General features: G+C 45.9%; 3 protein-coding genes and 1 long non-coding RNA gene across 6 annotated transcripts; 2 read left to right on the plus strand and 2 right to left on the minus strand.

Moving 5' to 3' along the window:
* The first annotated feature begins 583 nt into the window (after window positions 1-583).
* atp5fa1 (ATP synthase F1 subunit alpha) lies at window positions 584-6,015 on the plus strand. Its single transcript, XM_017718011.2, has 11 exons — window positions 584-742; window positions 1,640-1,718; window positions 1,797-1,966; window positions 2,691-2,864; window positions 3,060-3,226; window positions 3,445-3,745; window positions 4,241-4,465; window positions 4,597-4,704; window positions 4,896-5,040; window positions 5,483-5,633; window positions 5,797-6,015. The coding sequence occupies exons 1-11, from the start codon at window positions 683-685 to the stop codon at window positions 5,873-5,875; spliced, it is 1,659 nt and encodes a 552-aa protein (XP_017573500.1). The 5' UTR covers window positions 584-682; the 3' UTR covers window positions 5,876-6,015.
* A 1,077-nt stretch (window positions 6,016-7,092) lies between these two features.
* hwa (huluwa) lies at window positions 7,093-12,928 on the minus strand. The gene is made up of 3 exons (XM_017718037.2): window positions 12,155-12,928; window positions 9,925-10,114; window positions 7,093-7,717 (listed from the first exon to the last, which is right to left on the minus strand). The coding sequence occupies exons 1-3, from the start codon at window positions 12,647-12,649 to the stop codon at window positions 7,551-7,553; spliced, it is 852 nt and encodes a 283-aa protein (XP_017573526.1). The 5' UTR covers window positions 12,650-12,928; the 3' UTR covers window positions 7,093-7,550.
* On the plus strand, window positions 12,627-17,920 carry LOC108439570. Of its 3 annotated transcripts, none has more exons than XR_001858770.1 (3): window positions 12,627-12,687; window positions 17,507-17,598; window positions 17,717-17,920. It is a non-coding gene; the product is annotated as an uncharacterized LOC108439570 (long non-coding RNA). The 3 variants fall into 3 exon arrangements; XR_001858768.1 differs by lacking the exon at window positions 12,627-12,687 and adding an exon at window positions 15,652-15,766 and having other exon boundaries at window positions 17,504-17,598; XR_001858769.1 differs by lacking the exon at window positions 12,627-12,687 and adding an exon at window positions 15,652-15,766.
* A 3,808-nt stretch (window positions 17,921-21,728) lies between these two features.
* zgc:122979 (uncharacterized protein LOC641576 homolog) lies at window positions 21,729-25,352 on the minus strand. The gene is made up of 4 exons (XM_017718010.2): window positions 25,166-25,352; window positions 24,420-24,666; window positions 23,563-24,071; window positions 21,729-22,423 (listed from the first exon to the last, which is right to left on the minus strand). Exons 1-4 carry the CDS (start codon window positions 25,256-25,258, stop codon window positions 22,190-22,192), a joined length of 1,083 nt encoding a protein of 360 aa, XP_017573499.1. The 5' UTR covers window positions 25,259-25,352; the 3' UTR covers window positions 21,729-22,189.
* Between the last annotated feature and the right edge of the window lie 2,148 nt (window positions 25,353-27,500).

Consider the following 27,500-nt stretch of genomic DNA (forward strand, 5'->3'; position numbering starts at 1 on the left):
ATACAATCCTACCTCAAACTCATCACATCTCAAATAAAACATCAAACATGTCAATCCTTACGAAGCTCACAGGCTGTTTTCCCCAGGTTATTATTAAGGTGTTGCTAAGTTGCTGTTATGGTACCCCTGGTGGTTACTGAGGTGTTGCTAAGTGGTCGCTATGTTACCCCAGGCGGTTGCTTAGGTGTTGCTACGTAGTTGCTATAGTGCCCCAGGTTGTTATTAAGGTGTTGCTAAGTGGTTGCTATGGTACCCCATGTGGTTGCTAAGGTGTGTTGCTAATAGACGGGTATCATCACAACCTAAATTAGGTGCACAGACTTTGAGACCCCATTCACTCCTACGGGCGAAGGGAAAAATAATATTAATATTTAATAACATTTAACTTAATATCGCTAACTGCCGCTACAACGGTGTGTAAAGCTTCAGTTTGGGCCCAAACCTGCAACACTAAAATATATTTTTAATCTGTTTTGGCCGCACCCGAGTTGCGTCAATAAAAAAGAGCCTTTTTTGACGCGCCGCCCTGCTTGACTCTTATTTTGTAGTTTCCGCCAGCGCGCTCCTCTGTCCGGTTCCGCTTCCGCCTTCTCACGCTCTACTTCAGCCCCGCCGCGTCCTCCATTTCACTCCTCGCGTTCCGGCCGCTCGGTGCAGCTCGCGCTCCCGGTATCAACACGACATGCTGTCCGTTCGCGTCGCGGCCGCTCTGGCCCGCTCCCTGCCCCGGAGGGCTGCTTTTGTAAGTGGGCTCCTCCGTTAGTCCGCGTCACTGTCCGCGCGGCGTTTTTTCGCCGCGCCTGCTTTCTGTGTCTGAAGATCAACGGGTGCGCGCGACGCCATCTTGCGCGAGCGAGGCCTGCGCCTCCCTGCGCCTTTGCCGTTTAACCTCGCGCGCCGGGTCCTCTGGGTTCTGCGTTCTGGAGTAAATGCATGACTTTGCAGCTTCTCTGCGCGCGGGCGGCGCGCGCACGGCTCTGCTGTCCGGCCCGGCGGGCGCGTTAATGGCGAATGAATGACATTTGGCCGGTGAAGGTCAGGATTTAGTCACAAACGCGTTACGGCGTCTGTCAAGCTGCTGGACTCCAGTCCAACAGCGAGCCGCTTTAGTTTGGTCAGAGGCTCAAGGTTGGCCTCCTAGAAGTAAGCTTTGTTGGAATTTCCCCGCTCCACCTTAAATGGTGCATTAGTTGCTATTATGACGCACCAGAGGCTCATCATAACTGCTGGAGTGTTTAAGGTGGACCGGGGAGATTCGAACAAGCAGCGGACCTCAGCTTGGTCTACCAGCTCCAGTGTCTGGGTAGCCTTTCCTGCGGTTTTGGACCGGATGACCGGTTTGCTGACCCCGTTCTGCAGTTAGCCTTGCCGGCTAACCCGTCCCTTCGTTAAGTATGACCTGCCTGTTTTTTGAGTGGCAGCTGTCAATCGGTGCTTACACCGTATCTGCACTGGTTTGATCATGAACGGGACGTCTCTCTTTACCGCAGTCCAGAAGGACCGCACTATCTGCGCTGGTCATGGCTCTTGAAGGTCACCAGCCTGCATGCGCCTCTCGGGAGGTTAATCTGCAGCCGCGTCAGCGGTGGACCGCTTGTATCTGACCGTTCATGGCTGTTTCACTGTTCTTCCTCAACAGGTTTCCAAGAATGCTGCAGCTGCTGCCTGCGTGGGGGCGAGGAACCTGCACACAGGGAAACCATGGCTGCAGAAGACAGGTGAACTACCTTTTTGACGTGGGGTTTGGATTATTTCGTGGCACTTTCTGGGATTAATGCGCTTTAACGACTTTTCAGGCACCGCTGAGGTTTCCAGCATTCTGGAAGAGAGGATTCTGGGAGCAGACACCAGTGCGGATCTTGAGGAGACTGGGCGCGTGCTGTCCATCGGTGACGGTATCGCCCGTGTGTACGGGCTGAGGAATGTGCAGGCCGAAGAGATGGTGGAATTCTCCTCTGGGCTGAAGGTGGGCAGGCCTGGGGTCGTTTGGGTTTAGGGGTCATGGGGCTGAGGTCAGTCGGCATAGGGCAGCATTAGCTCTGGGGTCGTGGAGCTCGAGTGTTTGCTTGGTCTAATGGTTATGCTGAGTCATATATTCGTTGCTCAAGTGATTCTGGGTTTTGTAAAAACTCACTGTTGAAAAATGGTCAAACATGCGCAGTAAGAGTGACTTCAGCTACAGTATTAAAACCAGAGTGGGGTGGAATTCTTTCGCTGTCGCTGATGGGACACTGACATTGTTGAAGGCTCAGTTGCACTGTTGAGGTCAGTCTTTGTAATGACAATTGACCTTGCATTGTTTTTTCTTTTGCTCTGATGGTTTTGAGCCAGACTGGTCTTTATAGCATTGCAGGGCTCTGAGGTTGAGAGAATAGCACACATTGAAAATGACCGCTGATGAACAGTTAATCTCAATGTATATTGTTATACCCCAATGCATAGTCTTTCATAGATTTTAAAATGCACTTAACATTTTGAAAAAATAAGTTGGATGTAGTATCCTGTTTGCCAAAAATCCTAAAAGCTCAGCTTCGTCTTACTGCAAGAGACTAAAGATTGAAAATGCTTTATCATGCAAATTGACAGCTCATCACTGACTTGTCTGAAGTAAATTCTTTTAATTAAACTTGATTACATGATTGATCATACTGGCTTGTGTTGGATCTATTTTGTTCTTCCCCCAATTCTAGGGTATGTCTCTGAACTTGGAGCCTGACAACGTTGGTGTTGTGGTGTTCGGTAACGACAAGCTGATCAAGGAGGGTGATATTGTGAAGAGAACCGGAGCCATCGTGGACGTGCCTGTCGGAGAGGAGCTGCTGGGCCGTGTTGTCGATGCTCTGGGAAATGCTATTGATGGCAAGGTCTGCCCAATGTTAACGAATTGTCTACCGTCCATTTCCCCTTTCTCTAATTAGTCGCCTCCAAAGTTAAATGAGTGCACAGAGACGAAAATGTTCTTGTAACGAAGATCCTTTTTTTAACAGGCTTTGTTTCCAAAGGCACTTTGAATTGGGATCTTTCTTTTTAGTAACTTCATTTTTCACCTCTTACTCTAGGGTCCTCTGGGTTCTAAGCAGAGGAGGCGTGTTGGGCTGAAGGCTCCTGGCATCATCCCCCGTATCTCTGTGAGGGAGCCCATGCAGACGGGCATCAAGGCCGTAGACAGCCTGGTGCCAATTGGTCGTGGACAGCGAGAGCTGATCATTGGTGACCGACAGACTGGGTATGGGATTCGGAATGGGGTGCTGGGTGGGGCCAGACTATCAAACTGATTCTGCAGTCATTTTCGTGCCCCATGTACACTTCATCAATAAGACTTTAATGTACATTCACAAAGGACAGTTCATTTAAATTTAAATGAACATCTTTATTTTGAACATTTTCAGATAAAACATCCAGTTTTTAAAACTTTGCTTACAATATCATGTTTTTGGTTTTCAGCAAAACCGCCATTGCCATCGACACAATCATTAACCAGAAGCGTTTCAACGATGGCACCGATGAGAAAAAGAAGCTCTATTGCATCTACGTGGCCATCGGGCAGAAACGATCCACTGTGGCTCAGCTGGTCAAGAGGCTGACTGATGCAGATGCCATGAAGTACACCATTGTGGTGTCTGCCACAGCCTCAGATGCCGCTCCCCTGCAGTACCTGGCCCCCTACTCTGGCTGTTCCATGGGAGAGTACTTCAGAGACAATGGCAAGCACGCCCTGATCATCTATGATGATCTGTCCAAACAGGTGAGGACCAGGTGGCTGGACAGTGATGGTTGTGGGCAGGGAATCACTATAAAAGCCTGACAAACATCACAAATTGTCCATTTATTAATGTTGGCTAAACTTTGAAAGGACAGTTACACTCTGAATTTTGGGGGATATAATCTTGGCCTAGACACTAATGCTGTGTTTTCCAGTTGAAGGTGATGTAATTTATTGTATTATTATGCAAGATGGTTAAAGAAGGTAATTGCTGTACTCGCTTATCCATGTAAGGCCGTCCCTGGCCTCTGGTCAGGTTGCTTTAAGACTGCATTTTGAAATGGGTATTATGGATGTTTAGGATTTGCAATGGTTAATGGGCATAATTATTCACTGCCAAAGATTCAGAACTAGATGCTTTTGTTAAACAATGTTAAAGTCCTCTGTACTGTCAAAGTGGATACTGTGAGCCATTGTACTCCACACTTCACATTCAGCCAATCGGTATCATACCCCTGCTGCTCTTGTTTGGTGTAGGCTGTGGCCTACCGTCAGATGTCCCTGCTGCTGCGTCGTCCCCCTGGTCGTGAGGCCTACCCAGGCGATGTGTTCTACCTGCACTCCCGTCTGCTGGAGAGAGCTGCCAAGATGAACGACAACTTCGGTGGTGGTTCCCTCACTGCCCTGCCCGTAATCGAGACCCAGGCCGGAGACGTATCTGCTTACATTCCCACCAATGTCATCTCCATCACTGATGGACAGGTGAGTGTCATGCGGTAGCAAGGCTTTGTCCAAGGTACTGGCTGTGTATTTGAATCTCACCATGTATAATGGAGTGTATACATATCTAAATTACATTTAAGCTCATTAATTCTGCTTTCCTGCGTTCACAGATCTTCTTGGAGACAGAGCTGTTCTACAAGGGTATCCGCCCTGCTATCAATGTGGGTCTGTCTGTGTCCCGTGTGGGCTCTGCTGCTCAGACTAGGGCCATGAAGCAGGTGAGTTCATGGTATGGAACAGATGATCTGGGTTTAGAAGGTTTAAAGCCGAATCCAAACGCTGGTTAGAACCTCAAGCTAGGCAGGACTTGTCTATTGTTCATAACTGATGTTCTCAATGGTGGAATCCATTTGACTGTCAGAAGAACCTTTTATGCATGTCAGTACAGCACTGAGTTTGTGTGTCCCAGGTTGCAGGTACGATGAAGCTGGAGCTGGCTCAGTACCGTGAGGTTGCTGCCTTTGCCCAGTTTGGCTCTGATCTGGATGCCGCCACCCAGCAACTGCTAAACAGGGGCGTGCGGCTCACAGAGCTGCTGAAGCAGGGTCAATATGGTGAGTATCGCACTGCTGCCTACTGCACCAGAGGGTGGAACTGCTAAGTAGTGGTCTCTAGCCTCTTGTTTTGTAGTGGTTTTTGTACATAAAAGCATGTTGGAACTTTGTTGTCCATCTAGCTGAGGTGCTGTGCAAGGACTAGTTGATTTAACCCTATAGAATAAGCATCCTACCCTGAGTAAAATGAGACCATCCCAGCCCCACACATTTATGTGGATGTTCTTAGCTGCATGGTCACGTCAGTTTGGCCTTTTTACAGGTGTTTATTCCAAACATGATTTCTACAGTTGGGGCTTAAGAGCTTTAGTTAAATGTAGATGTGTAGGATGTGGGATCCAACAGTTTTGTGGGGACTGTAGCTCTTGGTAAACCATGTAGAGTTCAGTGTCATTACCCTGTAAATTTGAGATCGGGCTTAACCATGGTAAAACTCTTCCAGCTCCCATGGCCATTGAGGAGCAGGTCGCAGTCATCTATGCTGGTGTGAGGGGCCACTTGGACAAAATGGAGCCCAGCAAGATCACAAAGTTTGAGAGGGCCTTCCTGCAACACGTTTGCAGCCAGCACCAAGAACTGCTTGCAACCATTAGGTAAACTTGATTTTTTTTTACACCCATCTTCTCCCTACCCGTAAATCAGTTGGCAAAGCCTCAAGGATATGTGCACACCAGGATAAATTCCAGTTCAGAGTCATGTGGAATTCTTTGGAAGAGCATTTTCTGTCCCTTCTAACCAGCTTGTTTCCCGTTTCAGGGCTGATGGCAAGATCTCTGAAGCGTCAGATGCCAAGCTTAAGGAAATTGTGCTGACCTTCTTGTCAAGCTTCGAGTAATGTTTCCCCCTTTCGCTCATGTGTTGTCCATGTTTGCTTACAGCGCTCTGGTTAAGTTTATACGAACGTCAGAATTCAAGTGGCACTTGATCCTCAAATGTACAGAAGTCTCCTAACCGAGAATAAAGTGTTCTACTCCATTTCCTGACTTGTGTGTTTGTCTCTACCAACATGGCTTTGGTTTCCCTGCTCCTTGGTTTGGTATGGCAAGAGGAATTGAGGGCATCTCCCTGTGGGAATAAAGTCTTGTCGCCTTCCTGATTCTCTTTGCTACATATTAGTGCCCTGGTTTTGTCTTCAGTCTAGAGCCCAGTCCTTTTCTATAGAAGTAATATCTACAAAGGGCCAGGGTTGTAGGTTTTGATTCGAACAAAGCAATGGAAGATCGATGCTAACTGAATAGAAAAGTGGAAGCGGGTGTATCCAAGCTTGTTGGATTGAAAACCTGCAGCCACACTGGATAACCTGGACACCCTGAGGTAGGAACTGAGGAAGCTCAATTAAATAAGTGAAACTGTTTGAAAGGATTAAAAATGGTCAGGTTTTGAATTAGACATCCCCACATACAGGGTCATGTACCACACCTGATTCAACTCTAGCAAGCCCCTCCTTTGACTCGGGTGTGGCATGCAATCTCCCAGCACTGTCTGAAGTTCTGAGTTCCCCTGGAACTGCAGTGGGACTTGTATCCAGCCCAGGAACTGTGCATTGGCTTTTATTCCTAGTTTTTTTTTTTGTTTTTTTTTTTTGGGCCTAAAAGTAAACCTTATAAAATGCTGAACTCAAAACTGACCATTGTTTAAAACCTTATTTTCCCCTCTTCATATTTTCATGCTATATCTTTAATCAAAGTATAGCGACTCTTGGCTCTCTTGAATACATCTGTCTTTCTTTACAGTGCACCAATGGGCAGGGTATAAAATACGGTTTTTAAAGGTGGTGGGATGAGTGTATCACAACACATTGAGTTTTCCAATTAATGTTGCAACAAATCATTTCAGGTTTACAAGCAGTAGTAGTGAAGGTCCAGTGTTATGTGCCTGTGGCCTTCAGATGAATGAACATTTAGTTACGCAAGTGACAAAGAACCCAAAAAAGGGTCACTTCAGAACCCAGTTTGCTCCTTTCACTTTCTTAACCTCCATCATAGCAGTCCTGTCTGCTAGATTTCTCTCTCGGGAAAACTCCTCATGAAACCACTTGACTTGGATTTGTTCTTTCTGGCATTTTTAATCATTTTATTTTGGACCATCTGTTAATGAAATTAAAATTGTATTTCAGTTAGTGTGAATGTGAAGGTGATGAACAGTGTCAACAATTCAACGCAGAAACAACTTAAAACATTTACAAGTGACGTTTCAGACAAAACTAACTCAAATGCCGAGAATCACAAAAAACAAAATGTACTAGGTGAGTGCATCCAGCAGTGGGGGTGGGGGGTGCGCATTTCACTTGCTCCGTGAATAACGAGTGAGTGATTCTCTCAGACACTCAGCCATGAACTCCAGCACTGGCTAAATCTGCTGTAGAGCAGGAACTCTGTCCGTAAACGTGATTTCAGACGTGTGAACTGTGATGAGTGTGTGTCGTGAAGAGATAAAACATTGAGGCAGGCCTTCTTTGAATTCCAGAATTTTCATCCAAGCGTTCCCGAGTCCTTTGACGGCCCTGAGTCTCAGACCCAGTACTGTTTGATTGTGATAGGGGGTGCGTGGTGTCTGTGTTTGGGAACGTGGTTCTGCGTGACGTAACTCGGGTCGTAATAATCCCACTCAAGGCCGGATGCCCAGGTCGCCCCCGGGAAGCCGTCGCTGTCCGCCGACAGGATGCGCAAAGACACACCTGAATGGTTATTCGCGAAGGTTTACACACTGCACTGTAACTGAAACTCATTCAACATTAACACAAGATAAAGAAAATCTAATTCAGGGTTTTTCGTCTACTCCAAATATAAACGCAGCCAACAAGTAACAGAAGCTCATACCCATCAAGCAGCATAGAGCTAACTACATACCTAAAGCTGTGCTGAGCTGTTGAGTGAAGGTTCTTTAGTAAGGATAAAGGTTCTAAACAGAACCATGAACAGTCAAAGAATCATTTGCATGCTGAAAGGGCTCTTCGCATCGTTTAAAGGTTCTTCAGATTGATGGAGAATGTGCTATAGATGGTTCTATATAGCATCAAAAAAGGGTTCTACTACTGTTACAAGCTTGGCATCTGAACAGAAGAAGAACCCTTTTTTGGTGCTGTGTAGAACCGTTTTCAAAAAGTTAAGTGATGCTTATTTTAATCCCACAAACGGGGAAATTCCACCTCTGCATTTAACCCATCCGTGAAGTAAAACACCACATACACACTAGTGAGCACACACACACTAGGGGGCAGTGAGCACACTTGCCCGGAGCGGTGGGCAGCCCAATCCACGGCGCCCGGGGAGCAATTGGGGTTTAGGTGTCTTGCTCAAGGGCACCTCAGTCATGGACGGTCGGCGCTGGGGATTGAACCGGCAACCTTCCGGTCACAGGGCTGGTTCCCTAACCTCCAGCCCACGACTGCCCAAGCTTCTATTTAAGAACCACATACAACACGTTCTACATCATGCTTTCCCGCATGCAAACGGTTCTTTGAGTGTTCATAGAACCACTTTCTTTACTAAAGAACCCTTGAAGAGTGATAGAAAAACTGACAGAGGTCTAATTCTATTGCTCCTCTGCATTAGCTTTGTATTTCCAGCTCAAAACTATAGAAGCAAATGCCAGACACAACATGTACAAGAGAAAACAGCAAAACTGTAAATGTGACTGGGAACCGCTTCAAAGGAACCGCTACACCAATTTTTTTAAATTCCTGCATAACAGTCACAGGAAGTTTGTGCGTGGTTTGATGTGATTTGGTTAATTGTACAGAAAGTCACAGACTCATTTCTTTACCGTGGTGGTGATAGGAACCAGGGGTCGCTATGACTACAGCTATTGTGGCTGCGTTCACATTACCCGGCTGAAGTGGCACAAATCAGATTTTCTGCCCTAATGTGACTCAGATCTGGTGTTCTCAGGGCTGTGTGGACACAAATCGGATCTCTTCAAATCCGACCCGAGTCACTTTCATATGTGGTCCTAGATCGGATACGTGTCCGATTCGTGGCCGTGCAGCCTCAATTCATGTGCTTTTTTACCGCTGCACCATCATTCGGCGTTACCATGGCAACGGTGTTGAACAGACGTTAAAGCCTGTAAACGGTGGAAAAGCAGCTTATCTCACCTTTTTCTCCTCCGTCTGGCTCTAATAATGAAGCTGAGAGCTGATCAGAGTTAATGATCTTCTCAGCGAAGCTCGTTCTGCTCGTTAGTTTGTGCTGATGATGCAGTGATTCAGTCACGTGACGTCACTGAGCAGGAGGAGCTCATGAGGGTCATTTCAGGCCGGTTCATCACATTAATGACGGATTTGAGTCACTTAAACGAGTGAGAACCATCGAGTCAGAGCGATCGGATCTGAGCAATGTGAACGTAGCTTTTATTCACTATCCAAAACTAGCAATGAACCTTCACTTGTGAGTTGTTAATATATAAATGATGAAAGCAAAACAGTAAATCTGAAAGAAAAAAACCTTTGGGGGCTATTTTGCCATACACACACCTCTCATGACCCACTCAGACCTCAACTTTATCTGAAAACTACTCTAAAAGAACGTCTCAGGCATCAGGCAAAGGATTCATGACCATTTAGTGAAATAACTTACAGTGATGGAGCTTTTAGAGGCACTAAACTTCAGATGTCTGGTTCCCATCACCACCACTGTGAACAGTTTTAGTGAGTCTCTCCAACACAGATAAACACATCAAACCACTCTGAATGACTTTGTTTACACCTTAATGGTGCAAATATTTAGGAAAATTTGGAATTCCCCTCTGACATGCCAAAACACCTTTCCAGTGGTCAGCAGCTATGTTGTAACTGAAGCATGTAATGGACCTAAAACTTATACTTACTCTCATCTACCAAAACAACCTTCCACACTCAGAGCTGCAGAGATCATTCAAACTCGCCTGCACTGGCGCCGAAGTCACTGTCAAGCCCGGGTCCAGCAGCCGAAAAACTTGTGGATGCTACAAAGCATGAGGCCTCCTGAGGAATGCTGCTGATGATCTCACCCTCCACATGGACCTTATCCAGAGATATGAGCTCCAACTCCATCGTGCTACTCCGCCGCATCATCCTTACAGGTACGGAAACCCTCTGCTCACAGACAAATGACAGAGAACCACAGTGGAGATCAGGACCAGAGTCTGTATCCACAAACCCCCTCGGGAGTGCCAGACCGGATCCGTTTAGAACTACACTAAAACCAAGGTGCCACAAAGGGTTCTCAGAGCGATGCTGTGGAATAACCATTTTAGCTCCTTAAAGAACCATGCATGCAAGTTACAAAGAACCTTTTAACCTCTTATGCTCCAGGGTAAATTTTGGTTTGGCCATCTGAATTTCTGTGACCGAATCTTAAGGCAAATTATTCTGTAACTGCAGGAAACAAACATTTTTATTTTATGTATCCCTCAAATGAACAGAACATGTGTTTTATGATCTCCACATGTCACTACATGCTTACAATTCAATGCTGAGAGCCAAAAATCTGCGACGCTCTTTGTGTTATTTTGTAAAAGTGATGTTTCCAGAGCAGATCACTGAAGAGACGCCGTCTGTTTATAGTTTAGAGCCCAGATTTGGGGAAAAACGGGTCGACTTTCAGTAAAGTTGAGCTTATTCATCCAAGTTGAGCTTATTTTAATAGAACCGTCCGTCCGTCCGTCCATCCAGAGATGGACTGGCGACCTGTCCTGGGTGCATCCTGCCTTCCGCCCGATGACCGCTGGGATAGGCTCCAGCACCCCCCACGACCCAGAGGGAGAAGCGGCTTAGAAGGTGTGTGTGTGTGTGTGTGTGTGTGTGTGTGTGTGGTTTAAAATGACATCACTGTCTATTAGACTGGAGAGAAGAGCTACAGCCTCACACGACGCCCAGCTTCTGAATGGAGCTCATGGAACATGAAAGTTATGAAGAACACGACCAAGTGCGTTTTGGACCCATCGGTGGTTCCAAGGAGCTTAAGAGGCAACAAAGGTATAAACAGTGTCTAGAGTACTTAAGCAATGTAGGGGTTCTTATTCCAATAAATACAGGTTCTTTAAACTTCTTTATACTCACAATGCCTTCCAGTGAAATGTTCTGTAAGGACCAAAAATGATTCTTTCATGCCATCACAGAAAGAACCCTTTCTAGAACACAGAAGTGATTAAGAACTAGGTCCAGCTCCAGGAACATTTTGGTGGATCTGTACTTCTGAGCGTTTTCAAATGCTGACACTTGTGAAAAGGTTCTACTGTTCCCTCATTCTCATTGTAGTCCACGCTGAAGTCTTAACTGCTTTTGGTTGTTCTCTGCGGCGGCTCCACAGCCGGGCCGCTTCGCTGCGGCGGCTCCGCAGCCGGGCCGCTTCTCCAAACCAGAAGAACAGAGCAGGTTTCAGTTCATGTCCACTGAAATTCTACAGGACTATGAAGACGAGTCTATATGTGGACCAGGTACTTTGTTGTTTTGCTAGCTACACTCTTTAAAAAAAAGGGTTCTTTGAGAGGTTCTTCAGTAAAGGAAACGTTCTATTTAAAACCCCAAGTTCTAATTTCATGCTTAAATGGTTCTTTGCATGGTGAAACGGTCCTTCAGACTGATGGCCAATGTGTTGTGTACAGTTCATATACACACTTAAAAAGATGGTTCTTTAGTAATCATAATGGTTCTATTTAGAACCACGAACACTCAAGGAACAGTGCATGATTAAAGAGTTCTTTGCACTGTAAATGGTTCTTCAGATTAATGGAGAATGTGTTGTGTACAGTTCTGTATGCACACTTAAAGATGGTTCTTTAAGGGTTCTTTAGTAACGAAAATGGTTCTTTATAGAACCACCAACACTCAAAGAGCTCTACGTGATTAAAGGGTTCTTCCAGATTGATGGAAAACGTTGCATATGGTTCCGTACAGCATCTTTTTGTCAGGCTTGTAACGACAGAAGAACCCTTTTGGTGTTAAACAGAGGTTCTTACACAGAAACGTATACAACACGTTCCCCATGAATCTGGAGAACCATATAACCATGCACAGAACCATTTAAGCATGAAAGAAAGCTCGTGGTTCTGAAACGCATTGCTAAAGAACTGAAGAACCCTTCAAGAACCACATTAGAACAGTGTACCTGGATCAGTAACGTTAACTCGTTACCCTGCTGGGAGCCGCGAGCGGCTCCGGCGAGTTGGGCGGCACGACGTTGCCTCGCTCCGCCTCCGACTCGCTGGACTGCAGCAGCAGGACCGGCGCGCTCCCTCTCCGCCACGAGCCCGCGTGCGTGGCGCCGGTTGGCCGCAGCAGCCTCACGCGCCGCTCCGCCGACGACGCGAGCGACGACGTGACGGGTGGCGCGAGCTCCGGCGCGGACGAAAAGCAGTTGGCGGTCGTCGCGCGACCGCACGAGAAGCGGCGCGTGGACACCGGCGTGCGCGAGCGCGAGCCCGAGAGCGCGCTCTCGGAGCCGCCGCGCGCACCTTTCCTCCTCTGCGCGAGACGCAGGAGCTTGTAGCCCAGCAGCAGGCAGTGGAGCAGCAGCAGCACGAGCAGCGCGCACGGGGCCAGCGCGAGCACCAGCAGCGCCAGCCCCGAGACGGGCAGGCGCTCGCGCAGCTGCTCTGTAGGAGTGGCCGTTATTAACGGCTCCGGCATCGCATCCCAGAAAACACGGCGAAAGACAGCCGTTACAGGTCGGAGCGAATAAAAGTTACCCGTATGTGACGGTTTACCGCTAAAACTACGACGCTCACTTAAACGCAGTTAGCGCTACGACCGTGGCAAACAAAGTTAAAATAAGGACGAATATGTGTCGAATTATCACTAAAAAACACAACTCCGCGGTACAGTCGACTGGCTTAGATGCAGGTGTGTCGAATTTACACCGATTAAATTCCGATTAGTCGGTCAAACTGCAACGATTCGGCTCGACTAATCGGCTAAGCTTAATTAGCAGTGGGTCGCTACCGCGAGACGGCCGGGCTGTTCTCTCTCTTAAAACGGGGCCCGAGGGGAAACCGATCGCAGGAGACTTACCTCAGAAGTGCTGCTCCGTTCGAACCGAGCCCGTTTCTCTTTAAACCCGCAAACCGAGTCCGTTTTGAGCGAAGTTAGCTTAACTAGGCTACCGCTAACAGCCACAGCCGCGGTGCCAGTTGACGTCACGCGAGTGAAGCCGCGCGCCTGGAGTAAAATCAGCGGTTTTTCCAGCGTCATGACGCTACAACACTCTTATATCACTCCTCGGACACGTTACCCTCAGTTTACCGCTTCCCTCCGTGCTCGCTAGCCCTGCGCGATCATGTGCAGCCCTCAGAAAGCCTCTGTGTTTGAAAGCGCACCATTGACGCCTAATCTGGCCAAAACTACATTTCCCGGCAGCCCACACTCGGGATTGTGTCGCAGAGTGTGAACAGGCTCTGTTTGGGTTCTTTTGACAGAAGCGTGGGAAAGCAGACATATGATACATGCAGTGCTTGTTCTAGCTAAGTTCTAAACTACTAGAACAAGCTTTTGTGTTTTTCTGACTTGAGCTAGATGAGCTCTGTACCAATATATAAGCGGGGAAACTGTCAGTGGGTGTATGAAATGTAGTATTTTGAGGTAAAGCTCAAGGCCTTGCCTCCTCCTCCTCCTCCTCCTCTTTTCTCCCCCTTTATGTGCAGCTATGTGTGCATTTCTCTTTTTCTAGCTGCTGTTTAGTGATAATCTTGGCGTGTCTGTGTGTCTCTGTCTGTGTGTCTCTATCTGTGTGTGTGTGTGTCTCTGTCTCTGTGTCTGTGTGTCTCTGTCTCTGTCTCTGTGTGTGTGTGTCTCTGTCTCTGTCTCTCTGTGTGTGTGTGTCTCTGTGTGTGTGTGTCTGTGTCTCTGTCTCTGTGTGTGTGTGTGTGTCTCTGTCTCTGTGTGTGTGTGTGTCTCTGTCTCTGTGTGTGTGTGTGTGTGTGTGTCTCTGTCTCTGTGTGTGTGTGTCTCTGTCTCTGTGTGTGTGTGTGTCTGTGTCTCTGTCTCTGTGTGTGTGTCTCTGTCTCTGGAATCACCACTGTTGGAAGAAGATCTTTCAGTTGTTTCATTTTGTAGAAAAAAGTTCCCGATTCCGTAATGTTTTCCTCAGAATTTAGTGATCCCATATTTTTTTCCTCTACTTGATCTACAAACACAATTGTGATTGACCACAACAATTATATTCATTTCTACACTGTGCAGTGATAAAGGCATCTCATCTCAGAAGAATTTTGTAAAAAAAGTTTTGTGGCGTCTCTGTGATTTAACGTTTTTCTACAAAATCAAACAATTGAAAGATCTTCCTCCAAGAGTGGTGATTCCAGAATGTTTGCCAGGGGTTGTAGATCCTGCAAAGCTGCAACCAGGAGAGTAAATGTTCACCACTTTGAGTTGATCATTGTTCTCACAGCAGCCCCTTTAACTCCACTGCAGGCAGATACCAGCGTTTAAATATTAATGTAATGTTTTGCTTACATATAAAATAAATAGTAATTAAACAATTCGAGATATAGCCTCATTAATTCAGCAGTGTGTGCTACAGACTCGCCGCTATCGGATAAAATTAGACTGGTAAAATTGGAAATAGTCACTCAGAGCGGTTTGGTGTGAAATGGCTCGGATGTATTTACGGTGGTGGTGATGGGAACCAGGCGTCGCTGTGTATGTGCCTACATCACATAATTGGACGTTTTATTTACCATCCAGAACCACCAGAGAACCCACACGAGTCTTCTGAGCTTTATATGGAGCGTTGATGACGGGAAAATAGCAGTATTTCTGAAAAATAAGTTTTCTTTGGGGACAATCTTGCTTTACACTATCCTGCGTGTATCTTTCTGCCATGAGTGGATAAAAAAAACACATTTTAGAGCAAAATCTCAGACCTCAAGCAGGGAATTCATAACCATTTCATGTAGGAACGTGTAGAGAGGGGCGTCTGGTTCCTTCCAGCACCACTGTGAACAGTTCTGACTCAGTAAGTTTCTCAGAGCGTTTCACGCCGAACCGCTCGGAACGACTTTACATCTGAACTTTTGCAGATTCTTTTTAAACAAATTGAAGTTTACCTTCAAAATGACAATAAAAAAAGTCTGAAAATAAGAAACATTTAACAATTATACAACAGTGTCCCCAAATAAAAAATAAAAAAATCACACTTTTTACAGGAAAGCTGTTATAATGGTAAAAAAAGGGAAATGCATCAAGAAAATCAGTTTCCAGTGGGTTTCTAATGACTACACCCCCCTCTGCCACAAGGTGGCGGTAGAGACCATCCGCTCAGAAGCTGGGTTTGAAAGTTGGAAGTAAAAGGTTTATTTTTCACTTTGAAATATAATCCGTTACTAATTTCAGTTATATTTGAATAAAGTATGAAGTTGTCTTCAAAAAAGAGAAAAAAAACATAAGTAGGCTGTAGTAACGAAGTGCAGTAACTTAAGGGATATTCTGCATGGTTATGATGTAAACAGGGTCCAGGATTATAAAGATTTTGATAAAACTGTCATAAAACAGCGTCCGACACATTGTTTTATGAAAGATTTATCAAAAAATATTTGACCTAAAGTGTGTTGAGCAAAATAGTCCTGAAAGAAGTCATAAATCTGAAGATCATGTTATCATAAAGTGTCTATATCTGTGTTGTAGTCATGGCGACCCCTGGTTCCCATCAGCACCACTGTAAAGACATCGGAACCATTCACACCAAACCCTCTGAGTGACTGTTTACAGTTTGCTCAGTCCAGCTTTATTTTGTGCACCAAAAGCCAGAAGGTAAGGCCTTAAATGCTTTACCACGCTTTTGGCGCGCGTGTATTTTAGATACTGTATATACTGTATTAATGTGGAATGTATACGGGGCTGAATATCAGTTAAAAAATTACAGCTGTGTACGGAGCCCCGCTGGTGACATGCTGCATAAATGAAAATAATGCGTGGCCACGACTTAGTAAGGTGTGGGAATGAGATGATTAAGTTGTGGGCATGACTTACTAAGTCATGGCCATGACTTAATCATCTCATTCCTACGCCTTACTAAGTCGTGGCCATGCATTTGGATCTCGTTCAACGTCTTACTAAATCATGGCCACTTATTATTTTTTATTTATGCAGGATGTCGCCAGCGGGGCTCATTGGGGGGTGACTTTCTATCTGCCTCGCCTGCTGATAAAACGAGGAGGGTCGGATCGCAGCATCATATGAGGGCGTTTCTGTGATGCAGATCCTGTTGAGTCTCATCACCGATGAGAAAAGCCATTTTGCAGACACATCAGCCAGTGAATGATAAGTGGGCGTTCCTGTTTTATGGAAACGCCTTTGATTGCAATTCAACTCTATTGGATAAAACAGCCAGCATTTCATGCTGGTCTAAGCTGGTCTGGTTCTGGTTTAACTGGCCACCCCCACATAGTCATGCTGGGTGACCGGAATACCAGCATCCAAAACACAAGTCAAGTCTCATGTTCATGCCAAACATCTGTTCATACGATGTAGCTCTTTCTGTAGCCAGCAGGGGGCAGCAAACCCCATGTTGGCACTGCGAACCATCTTTTGTGCTTTTGAGGGGGTTTTGTGTTTATCTTTGAAGCCCTGTAAGGATAGATTCCTTTATTGGTACACTAGCTGTGAATATGACCTAGTTACCTTTTTTGCCACACTGAAGCTAAAAAGAGTGACACAGGAAATAGGGATATGAGGATGAAGGAGCCCTGCTGAAAAATGAATAGTAGAACCGTTAGGATTAAAGCCTGATCGAATTATCTTAGTGGTTACTATTAGAGACCCCCAGTTTCCTGTAAGATGCACTCAGATCCCATTGAGAAACCAAATGCGTCTGGAATCAGTCCAAGAACACCTATTAAACCGTCATTTAGAGAAAACATAGAATACCGTTGCTAGCTTTTAGACGCCACCAGGCGCCAACGTAAACCTTAAGATGTTGTCTAGATGGCAACATGTGTTGTTTAAACCTTTATGTATCATTCGGCATTAATGGTGCCTTCACAGATGTGCCGGACATGGCATGTGCTCTAATGCCCCCCTAAACCATCATGAGTACTGGCTTTTGAACTGTGTGTCCACAATTTCCAAAAATAATTCCAAATGTTGATTCGTTGGACCACAGGACACTTTCACTTCACCTCAGTCTGTCTCGATTGAGCTCAGGCCCAGAGAAGGTGGCAGCGTTTCTGGATCCTGTTTATATTTGTTTTTTTCTTTGTGTTTTAGAGTTTTAACTTGCGTTTGTGGATACAGTGATGAACTGTGTTCACAGACAGTGGTTTTCAGAAGTGTTTCTGAGCCCATGCAGTGATATCCACTACAGGATCATGTCTGTTTTTAATGCAGTGCCACCTGAGGCCCAAAGATCACGGCCAAAAAATGCTGGTTTTCCGCCTTGTCTCCAGTGCAGAGATTTCTCCAGATTCTCTGTACTGTAAATGGTGAAACCCCCTGGTTCTTTAGTAGATGTAGTAACTTTTTTTTGTTTTTCTATGATTTTTTTGTCAGCAGGAAGGATTGACCTGTTGTCATTTCCATGACCTGCCATTTCCTTCACACCTGAAGACCGGAATGAAATGTGAGGAAGACTGTTGTAGCTTAAGGTGACACTTCATCCAACTGCATACGAAAGAGTGTCTTTTTGGGAGGTATATAATGAATATAACAGCATGCATGGCTTGTTGGATGTATAACTTTCCCTGGTTATCGCTCTTCTTACAGCCCACATCATTACAACTGCTGCTGTAAAATGTGCCCATGATGGCCTGATGGGATGGTGTTCTCACCTCGATCCTGAAATGGCTCACAGTATGTCCAGCCTGTCCTCTGCAGTTACATTATGTAGGCCAGACTACAAACTCAGGGCCTAAGGGCCTACAGAGTTTACCGTTTACTCTGCTCTGCTGCATCCAGTTCAACTCATGAAGAGTTTGGTAAGTAACCAGAGTTTCAGGTGTGGAAACCACTTGACTAATTGAACTTCATTGCTACACTTAAGTATTATTCTGGAGGATTTGTAGCCTACTTTCCTTGAGTATTACTGAATTGAGCATATTCTTTTACCTAAAGGGCCTATTTCACAGAAAATCAAAGAATCTTTTTTTAAAATAAGAGAGCTTGATATGGTATGAACACTAAAAGTTGCAAAACATCCCGTTCCCTTCCTCATCCATACAGTCCGTATGCAGATTTCATTGAATTCACTGTTTTCATGAAGTCACAAAAGCGAACACATTTCCATAGCCGTTTATTCGGCCTACAGCTGTTTAGCCCTGCCCATTCAGGCTGACGTTATAAGGAGTGTTTCAGTCTGCACTGCCTTTTGAATTGGGCACAATACAGGGCATCCAATCCGAACAGAGCTCATTTACACACATCACGTCTTAAAGGCATCTTCAGTCAAGTATATTTTTAGCTCCATACTGCCAATTTAAACTGAGTAAGATTTTTACTTAAGTACTTATACTTTCACAATGGTATAATTTCTCTGTGCTGTTTTCCAGCCCCTGCTGGTGAGAACATTAAGCTCCAGAGTGCTTTGTCTCTCCAGGGCTGGAGTCACCTCTAATTAAGCTATAACCTTCCTACATCTGGGAAGAAACATTGATTTGAGCTCAGCCCCAAAGCGTTTCACTTGGATGACCACTGGGGTGCGATTCCTTAACTGCTGTAGGCTGAATGGATGGAATAGTATAGTGACTCACTTAAAGACCCAAGGAACCTTTTGAATAAGTCCATTTGAATAATGTTCCAGTGACCAATAGATGGCTGATATATTTCACCATATTTCTCTCGTCTTGATGTAAACTGGGCAGTCCTAATCCTGGGTGAAGCATTCCCCTGACCAATCACGAGCTTGATGTCTCTTGCCTCGCCCATACAGTCAGAGAAACTTCCGGTGCATTCCATTTAGTTTGGAATTCGGACACTGGAGCTGGGAATGATGTCACACCTGAGTTGGTTGCATTCCAGTAAAACACGGTACTGTGTGTACGACTGATTTAAGTAGACACAACTCGGCATAAGCGCTAGTAAACCGTGTAATGCCACAGCTTTTACTTGCTGTTGATGTGCCGCTGTCTTGGATTTTGAGGTGGGGGTTGGCGAGGCTCTCCTGAGTTTCTAAATCGGAAATCCAAGTTATGGTGGCGTTCCAGTTGAAACGTCAGGATGGGAACTCGGAATGTCAGAATTCCCATTCCAAACGGAATGCACCATTAGCGAGCTAAAGCTAACCCAGCATTACCGAAGTCAGCAAGCTAGACCTCTTGTCTGTAGCCGCCTGTCGCCCATTCACTCATTTATCCGTACACCAACATTGTTCATTTGTCCTTTTGTTTCATTTGTTCCTTCATTCACATGTTGCTTGTTCTGTCCGTTTGTTCATTCATTTGTCAGTCTGCCTGCAAATCTGTTCGCCTGTGAAAATTTTCTTCCAGTTAAGATCTCATCAAAGCTAGATAATGATTTTAGCTCTGTATGAGTGACAGAGCAGGCTAGAAATATGAGACAGAGAGCTGTCAATCAAGTTTCTCATTAGCCATGCCCACACCGCTTTCGAATAGGTTTGATTAGTGGTACATAAGTCATGTTTTATCAGAAACAACCCAGGCATCAGTCATATTTCTGAGTTCTTCATGCTTGAAAAATGTAAACAGCAAGACATATGGAAGTTAACTGCACGATTGTTTTCACAAAGCTATACACTAAAAACAGATTTTTGAGGACATTTTTAAAAAAGTCAAATTTCAGTGATTAAAAATATCAATTTGTGTATTGTCATGTGTACCGGAGGCCAAAACAGAAGAAAAAAACTACTTGAAACTTTTCAGACGTATCCAGATTCGTGTCAACAGGGCCTGAATTTAGAAACTGCTGAGCAAAATGGTTCACAAAAAAAAGCACACATTTAAACCAACTACCTCCGAGGTCTCATAACCTACAGTTCTACACAAAGTGTGGACGTTGAGAAAGACTGTGGGGCTTAGGGGCTATTTACAATTGAGCTTTTGTCAGATTTATTAGGCTGTGACTGGACAGTGTAGACCTGGATCTGGACTCCTACATCTAGATCAGAAGGTTTCAGCTCCCGTCCTGGGGACTCGCATTTTCATGTATTCCGAACTTTAGAACATGTAATTAAACTCATCAAAGGCAGGATAACTACTTGATGAGTTGTATTTGGTAATAAAATGGCATGGACAACCTGTAACTGTTGCGGATTCCAAGGACTTGCGATGAACCATAACCTAGGTCCAGAAATCCAGATCGGTTTTGGTCATGGATTTTTGTAAAGACTGGTAGTTACCTGAACTGTTGGTTGTCTGATAGTGTCATACCTACTAGTGGTGACAAAGCCCAGGACAAAAAACTGGACTCAAGATCTAGATTTGAGACCTTGATCAAGAGTTTCTAACCCTGGTCCTGGAGTAACTCTTGCACAGTTGAATGTTTTTCCTGCTCCCAACAACGCTGAATCCAGCTAAGCAGCTAATAAGCAAGTTGAAGTGGGAATTGTATCCGAGCAAGCAAAATGGTAAAATGCATCGCTGTTCCCTTCAGAGATTTGGAGGAAACTGCAGAATAAGGAAGTACCTCTTCAGAGAAAACTGATGAAAGCGTTTTATTTGATAAAATCTTTATTTGTTCTTTAAAAAACATGCTTATTCATATAGCTGTGGCCTACATGCCAGGTTATGCAGCAACCCTTTCCAGTTTCAAGTATTCCCCAGTATTCCAAACTTTAGAACACATAATGAAAGCCATCAAAGGCAGGATAACTAGTTGATGAGTTGTATTTGGTGAGCAAGTGCAGGGACAGCCTGAAACTGTTGAGGTTTCCAAGATCTTGAGTTGAGACATGACCTAGGTCTGACTGGTATTTACGTGAACTGCTGGTTGTCTGATAGTGTCATTCCTACCATACCTACATACTTACGTATGTCCAGGATGAAAAACTGGATTCAAGGTGTAGATTTGAGACCTTGATCAAGGGTTTCTAACCCTGGTCCAGGAGTAGCTTGCACAGTTTAATGTGTTCACTGTTCCCTACAATGCTGATTCCAACTAAACAGCAAATAAGCAAATTGACGTGGGAGTTGCAGAGCAGGAAAGCACAAAAACGTGCAGAGCACGGGCTACTCTAGCACCAGGGTTGGGCCTGACCTGGATCACACTGCTCTTGTGTTTTGTGTATTGAAAGGCAAAAACAAGGGACTTGCATAGATCATGGCAATGCCTTAAACTACTTCGATTAGACATTTAGTCTTTGGAGCCACACTATCTGGGTGCAACACTTTGCTATTCTTGTCTGAAACAGTTGGGGACCAATCAGGCTCGACCGTGGGAGGGTCATTGGTTGATGGCTTGGATGTGAACATGATGAAGGGAGCGTTATTTCTGGTCCTTCTTCACAAAGTAGGCAGTGCTATCACAGTTATGACCTGTTAGTGTTAACGGACATGAGTGAAAGGCCACTCAAAGTGGCTACCATGCTATCAACACTTCTTTTGATAGTTACTCCACCTCCCACTCCTGTTAAATATTGTATGTCAAGGCTCTCCAACTGCTGTCTTTGGCAGCACAGCATGGTTTGGTGTTCTCTGATTCAGCTCACTGAGTCAGGTGTATCAGAGCAAGCAAAAATGCTAAAATGCATCGCTGTGCCCTTCTGGGATTTGGAGGAAACTGCAGAACAAGGAAGTACCTCTTCAGAGAAAACAGGAGAAAGTAATTATTTAATAAAATCTTTATTTGTCCTTAAAAAACATGCCTATTCATACATGCCAGGTTACACAGCACATTCAAATCTTCATATAATCAGTTTTTATAAATAATTCATTGAAACATGACACAGGAATCTCTCATAGAGACTAATTCATTGACGATTCTGTACACAAGTACAAGGTTGTCATGGTTTAGAGCGAGTTGAGACGCTTGTCATAGGAACGACAATATCCTACAGGAGCCCATTGAGCCCTCTCCCGAAGAGCCCTCCACCCTCCTGTCGCGCAGGGGGTGTGTTGATACCTCAGGAGTAGCACCTCTGTGTGTGTTTGTGCGAGTTTTATGAATTACCGTGGTGCGTATGTCCTACCTATGAAAGTTTGTGTGCGTGTTTGTATACAGTTCAGCACACAGGATGCCTCACAGAGACAAGAAGTCGATCTAATCGCCGAGATCCTCACGTGCCCGTTAACACTGTCCCAGGCTGTGCTTGATGATCTCTTTGCTGGAAGGTGGGATCCGGTCAGGGAAGACCACATTGAATTCGACCAGGAGGTCGCCGCGCTGGGCGGGGTTTTTTGCACGGGGAAGCCCCTCCCCTATGAGTCGTCTCACTGAGCCGGGCTTGATGACATCGCTGCAGGGGATGGGCTTAGTCTGTCCGTCAAGGGTGGGGACATTAATGGTGCATCCACATAGAGCCTAAAGAGACACAGAGAGAGGTAGAGAGGTCAGCATTCTGTGCTAATGTACCACGATGTATCACAGTGTAAGAATAAACAACTGATCATGAATGAATCCTAAGATCTGCATCCTCTGCATCCTCTGCCGCTCGAAGAGGGGTGTTTCATCACTCAGTCTGAATGCAGACACTGGAGCTGAACAGCATTCCCACTCCTCACTCATTCTGAGGGAGTTATATCAGCCGTTTTCGAGTGGGCAGATGCCTCTCGGGCTCCAGAATAACCCTGAGCTGGCAGAGGATGCTACGAGCCTGCAAACCACTGGAGAATATATATAGCCATTGCATAAGATTGAGTAGGGTTTCAATGTGTTCGGAGTTGGAGAATGTAGGGCAGAGTGAATGAACCTTTCTTGTTATGCAAGAGACAAATGAGAGACAAGTACTGCTAATGCGTTCCTGTTCTCTCATCGTGTCTGAGTGGGAGCGAGCGTGTGGGAGGGAGAGAGACGAAGGGAGGGGGGTGGTGAGAGATTAAGGAGCAAGTTATGATGGAGGGGAGGAGGGCGAGAAACAGCAGGAGAGACAGGTGTTAGGCATGCGATGGTGCGAGACAGACAGAGAGAGGGGGAGAGAGAGAAGGTTGGGGTGCTCGGGTTCACAAGGAGGAGAATGACAAGGGGAGGGGGGACGAAAAACAAGGAGGATGGTGGGAGCACAGAGTTGGGGTGAGCGAGTTCAGTAGATACAGAGAGTGGACAAAAAAGGACAAGAGATGATGGGGAAGACTGAGAGACACAGACGGGAGAGGAATTCATAATGAGGCAACATGGAGAGAGTGAAAGAAATGCCAGACGAGAGCGGAATTTTTAACAAGGGAACAAAGTGAACGAGAGAGAATGACAGCATGAGAGAGAGAGAGAGAAGCCAGAATGTGACTGTGATGTGTGAGCCGTATGTGTGAAGATGCTAAAGGCTGCAGAGCGGAGGAGATGATGATGAGAGGGAAAGGCGGGGGAATGTGTGAGCGCGAGGCTGCGGGAGGGAGGGGGGCTGCTAAATTTAGCCGCAGCACTCTGCAGAGGCTTATCGAGTAGTGGAGACTGAGTGGGAGGAGAACAGGACGCGCTGTCCTACTAAGGCACACGCGTGCGCTCACCTCTCTGAGCATGATGGTGGCGGTGTAGACGATGTTGGAGCCGTCTCGTCGGAAGTGGTCGTGCTTCTTCTCCTTGACCATGAACGCCAGGTCGTTGGGGGCGTGACCGGGCACCTGGTGACCCTCTCCTGGAAAGGTGATCTTCGTCCCCTCCTTCCATCCTTTCTTCACCTCCACGTCGATCACACACTCCTCGGGCTGGAGCGTGTTCTTCTCCGTCTGCCGGAGGCGTGTCACTTTCACACGCTTGGTCACGCCCGTCAGGATATCCTCCAGGCTCACCTGCAGGTCGTGCACCTCCGTCATGGGATGGGCTGCCGCCGCCGCCTTGTTGCCATGTTGACGGCTGAGGTGGGGCAGGGGGTTTCTCAGGAAAGGGTTAAAGAGGTCTTCGTCTGAGTCGAACTCGAAGTTGAAGAAGACCCGCCAGGCGTGGGCGTCGGCCTTGGGGCTGCTGTGGGCGGAGTCTGCCTTGCTTCCAGTGGAAGACACACCACCTTTAGTTAAACCTGGGAAAGAGAGAGGGCGGTGTTTGTGATTTCCCGCTGATATGTCTTCTCACAGGTCACACAAACAGCTTGTACCATTTACATAAACCAACAAACTACTGGACTCCTTTCATGTGTATTAGGATCCCTAATTGATATGCAACCAAATAAAGCATTTGAAATGTGTGGGTATGTGCAGGGGGTCCTTTTACTCCAAGATGAATAATTCATTCACTCTGCAGCTATCTGCATGTGACTGGGTTTGATGCGAGCCCGCGCACGCGCACCTGAGCGTGTGTGTGAGAGCATGTGCTTGTATGGATCACCTGACTTCAGAAAGTTCAGAAGTCGTGAGGGAGTGAATCTCACCTTGCTGGTCGTACAGGCTGCGCTTCTGAGGGTCATTGAGGACCTCGTAGGCTTGGGCGATCTGCTTGAACTTCTCCTCAGCGTCTGCCTCTGAGTTTTTGTCGGGATGGTAGCGCAGTGCCAGCCGTTTGTAAGCCCGCCGGATCTCCTCCTCGTTGGAGTCGCTCGACACCCCCAGCACGGCGTAGTGGTCTATGCAAGGTGGGGATGGAGGAGGACTGGGTATCTCAGGGTCCTCGTGCACCTCCTGTTTACAGAGTGAGAGAAAGGAGCCGTTAGAGTGAGTTCCACTCTCCTTGCTTGTCTGCTGTAAGGACACGTGGGACAGTACTATTAGGACTTTGGTCATGAGTTTGTTGGAAGGACCTTGTTGGTTCCTCAAAGTAATAGTTGAAGATTCTTGGTTTTATGGGATATTGGATTGGTTCTTTATATGCTAATCAGTAAAAAGAGCCTTTGAAAGCAAGCTAGGTGGGACGCAAACAGTCTGTTGGTCCTTCAGTTTCAAAGTAATGGATGAATGAATTTCATAGAGATGCAGACCAGAGGCTTTACTTAAGTTTAAACACACAAGCATCACTAGCATTCATTCAGACTTCAGTCCTCACTGAATAAAAACACACCCCGTGGTACTGATGAATGCAGGAGAGAGAGAGAGAGAGAGAGAGAGAGAGAGTGAGTGAGTGAGAGAGAGAGAGAGAGAGAGAGAGAGAGAAAGAGAAAGTTCTCTAAGACTCTTGTCCTACCTCTGAGGTCCAGGTCTCCTCGCCGTGGATCACGCGCACTTTGCACTTGACGTTCTTGTGCTTCACACCGAACTGTGTCCAGATGAGAACCATGGTGAGCTTGGAGTGGAGGTTCGCTGCTGCCGGTGATGCTGGTGCTGAGGCTGAGGCTGCTAGTGATGCTGCACCGATCACTCTGCTGCTACTGCTGCCTTCTCGGGTGCTTTTATACTGTCTCCGCGCGCACACGCGCACACCAACCGCCCACGCACTCCGTGAGAGAAAGCGAGCTTCCCCAGGCGAGCGCACGGAGGAGGGAGGGGGGATTGCCTCGCGCTCACTCTGCACCATTGGCTTGCTGGTGCTCGGCGCGAGCGCGTCACGCGGATGCAGCGCGGCCCATCTCTCCATGTGGAGAAGCGTTTCCGGAATTTAAAATAGTTCATCTCTCACATCCACGCCCTCCTCCTTCTGCTCCTCTCAGCTCAGCAGAGAAATGAGGACGGGCTCTCCTGGAGCCGGGCTTTAGGGGAACACTCGGAACACACAGAAATACGAGGAACAATACAGAAAAACAGCAGTGTGTGTATGTATACATGTATAATATATGAATGTGTGTGTGTGTGTGTGTGTGTGTGTGTGTATATATATATATTTATACATATATACACACACACTATACACTATATATTCACACTGCACACTACATTCCATATCTGTATTCTATATGTATGTGTGCATATATGTATATATACAGTACATCTATATGTAGTGAGAGATTCTTTAAACCAATGAACTGAACTTATATATGTATTGTATTATACTATATACTATACTATATACTGTTATAAACTTTTATATTATACTGTAGTATACATATGTACATATACTATATACAGTATAGTATAACAGTGTATGTGTACAAATACTATATACAGTGTAGTATAACACTGTATGTGTATATATACTATATACAGTATAGTATAACTATATACAGTATAGTGTAGCTGTATATATACTACAGTATAGTATAACTATATACAGTATAGTGTAGCTGTATATATACTACAGTATAGTATAAGAATATGTGTATATACACTATATATATATATATATATATATATATATATATATATATATATACACATACATACACAGTATAGTATAACTGTGTGTGTGTGTGTGTGTGTACTACAGTATGTTTAATAAAAGAATGAACTTTGACAATTTTATTAAGCTATATCACGACACTATGTTCACTGTTTGTGTGTGTATATATATATATATATATACATATATATAATTACATTATGTGTAAATTTCATGATGAGTCGCCCAGAATTACTTGGAAAATGTCTGGTTCCATTGACTTACAGTAAAAGGAAAGTAGGTTTTTCCCTTCTCCTGTAAAGTTACCGTCTTGGAGATACGAGGTTTTATACACACACACACACACACACACACACACTCATGTAACCCTAAAGTGTGTGTTTAGTGCTTTGTGGGGAAACACGAACACTTTGTTCTGGAATCATTTGGCCCCTCCTAGCAGACCCCCCGCCCCCCCCTCCATAGAAAGAAGATGGAAACAAGCTGTAGTTTTCTTAGAGAGGGTCTCAGAGACCGAGGCTGGGGTGGGGAGGTGGGCTTCGGTCAGGCGCGTGTGTACCCAGACAGCCGCATTCACCCCACCCCGCGCGCGCTCTGCCGTGCAGCGCGTGCTGTGTCTGCTCCATCGCCCAGCTGGTTTTTTGGAATTGTTCCTCTGGGCTGGGACGCAGTGCGCATGCGCATAAGCATCCGGGAGCGGCGCGCGGTTGCGCAACGGCGCTGCTTCCCGCTTCCTCTACATACATGGCAGCGCTTCCTCAGCCAATGGCGCGCGGAGTCCCGCGGCCACCGGAACACGGACAAATGTGGAGAACGGGCAGCCTCGGGCGCGCGCAGACAGACCGAGCGCGCGCGGGCGGGCGCGAGAGAGAGAGATTACACTGATCTGCTGGAACCCGTTACATTTAACCAGCATGGAGCCGCGCGTGAGGGGGTGCGCGTGTTAGTCACACGATGAGCTCGCGGTGATTGTCGCGGTTGGTATGTTACGCTCTTAAAGGAGGTGCTCCTTCAAGGGTTCTCTATTAAAGACAATGGTTCTAGCTATATAACACCATGAACGCTCAGAGAACCGTTTGCATGCTTATGGAGAATGTGCTGTGCACTGGTTCTGAAAATGGTTCTATATAGCAACAAAAGGGTTCTGCTATTGTCACAAGCTCGACACTGTAACATTATGAGAACCCTTTTCGGTGCTATATAGAGCCATTTTCAAAAAGGTTCTAAAGAGAACCTTTCTTAAAGC

The sequence above is a fragment of the Pygocentrus nattereri genome, chromosome 16, assembly GCF_015220715.1.
Source record: "Pygocentrus nattereri isolate fPygNat1 chromosome 16, fPygNat1.pri, whole genome shotgun sequence".
NCBI classification, from domain to species: domain Eukaryota; kingdom Metazoa; phylum Chordata; class Actinopteri; order Characiformes; family Serrasalmidae; genus Pygocentrus; species Pygocentrus nattereri.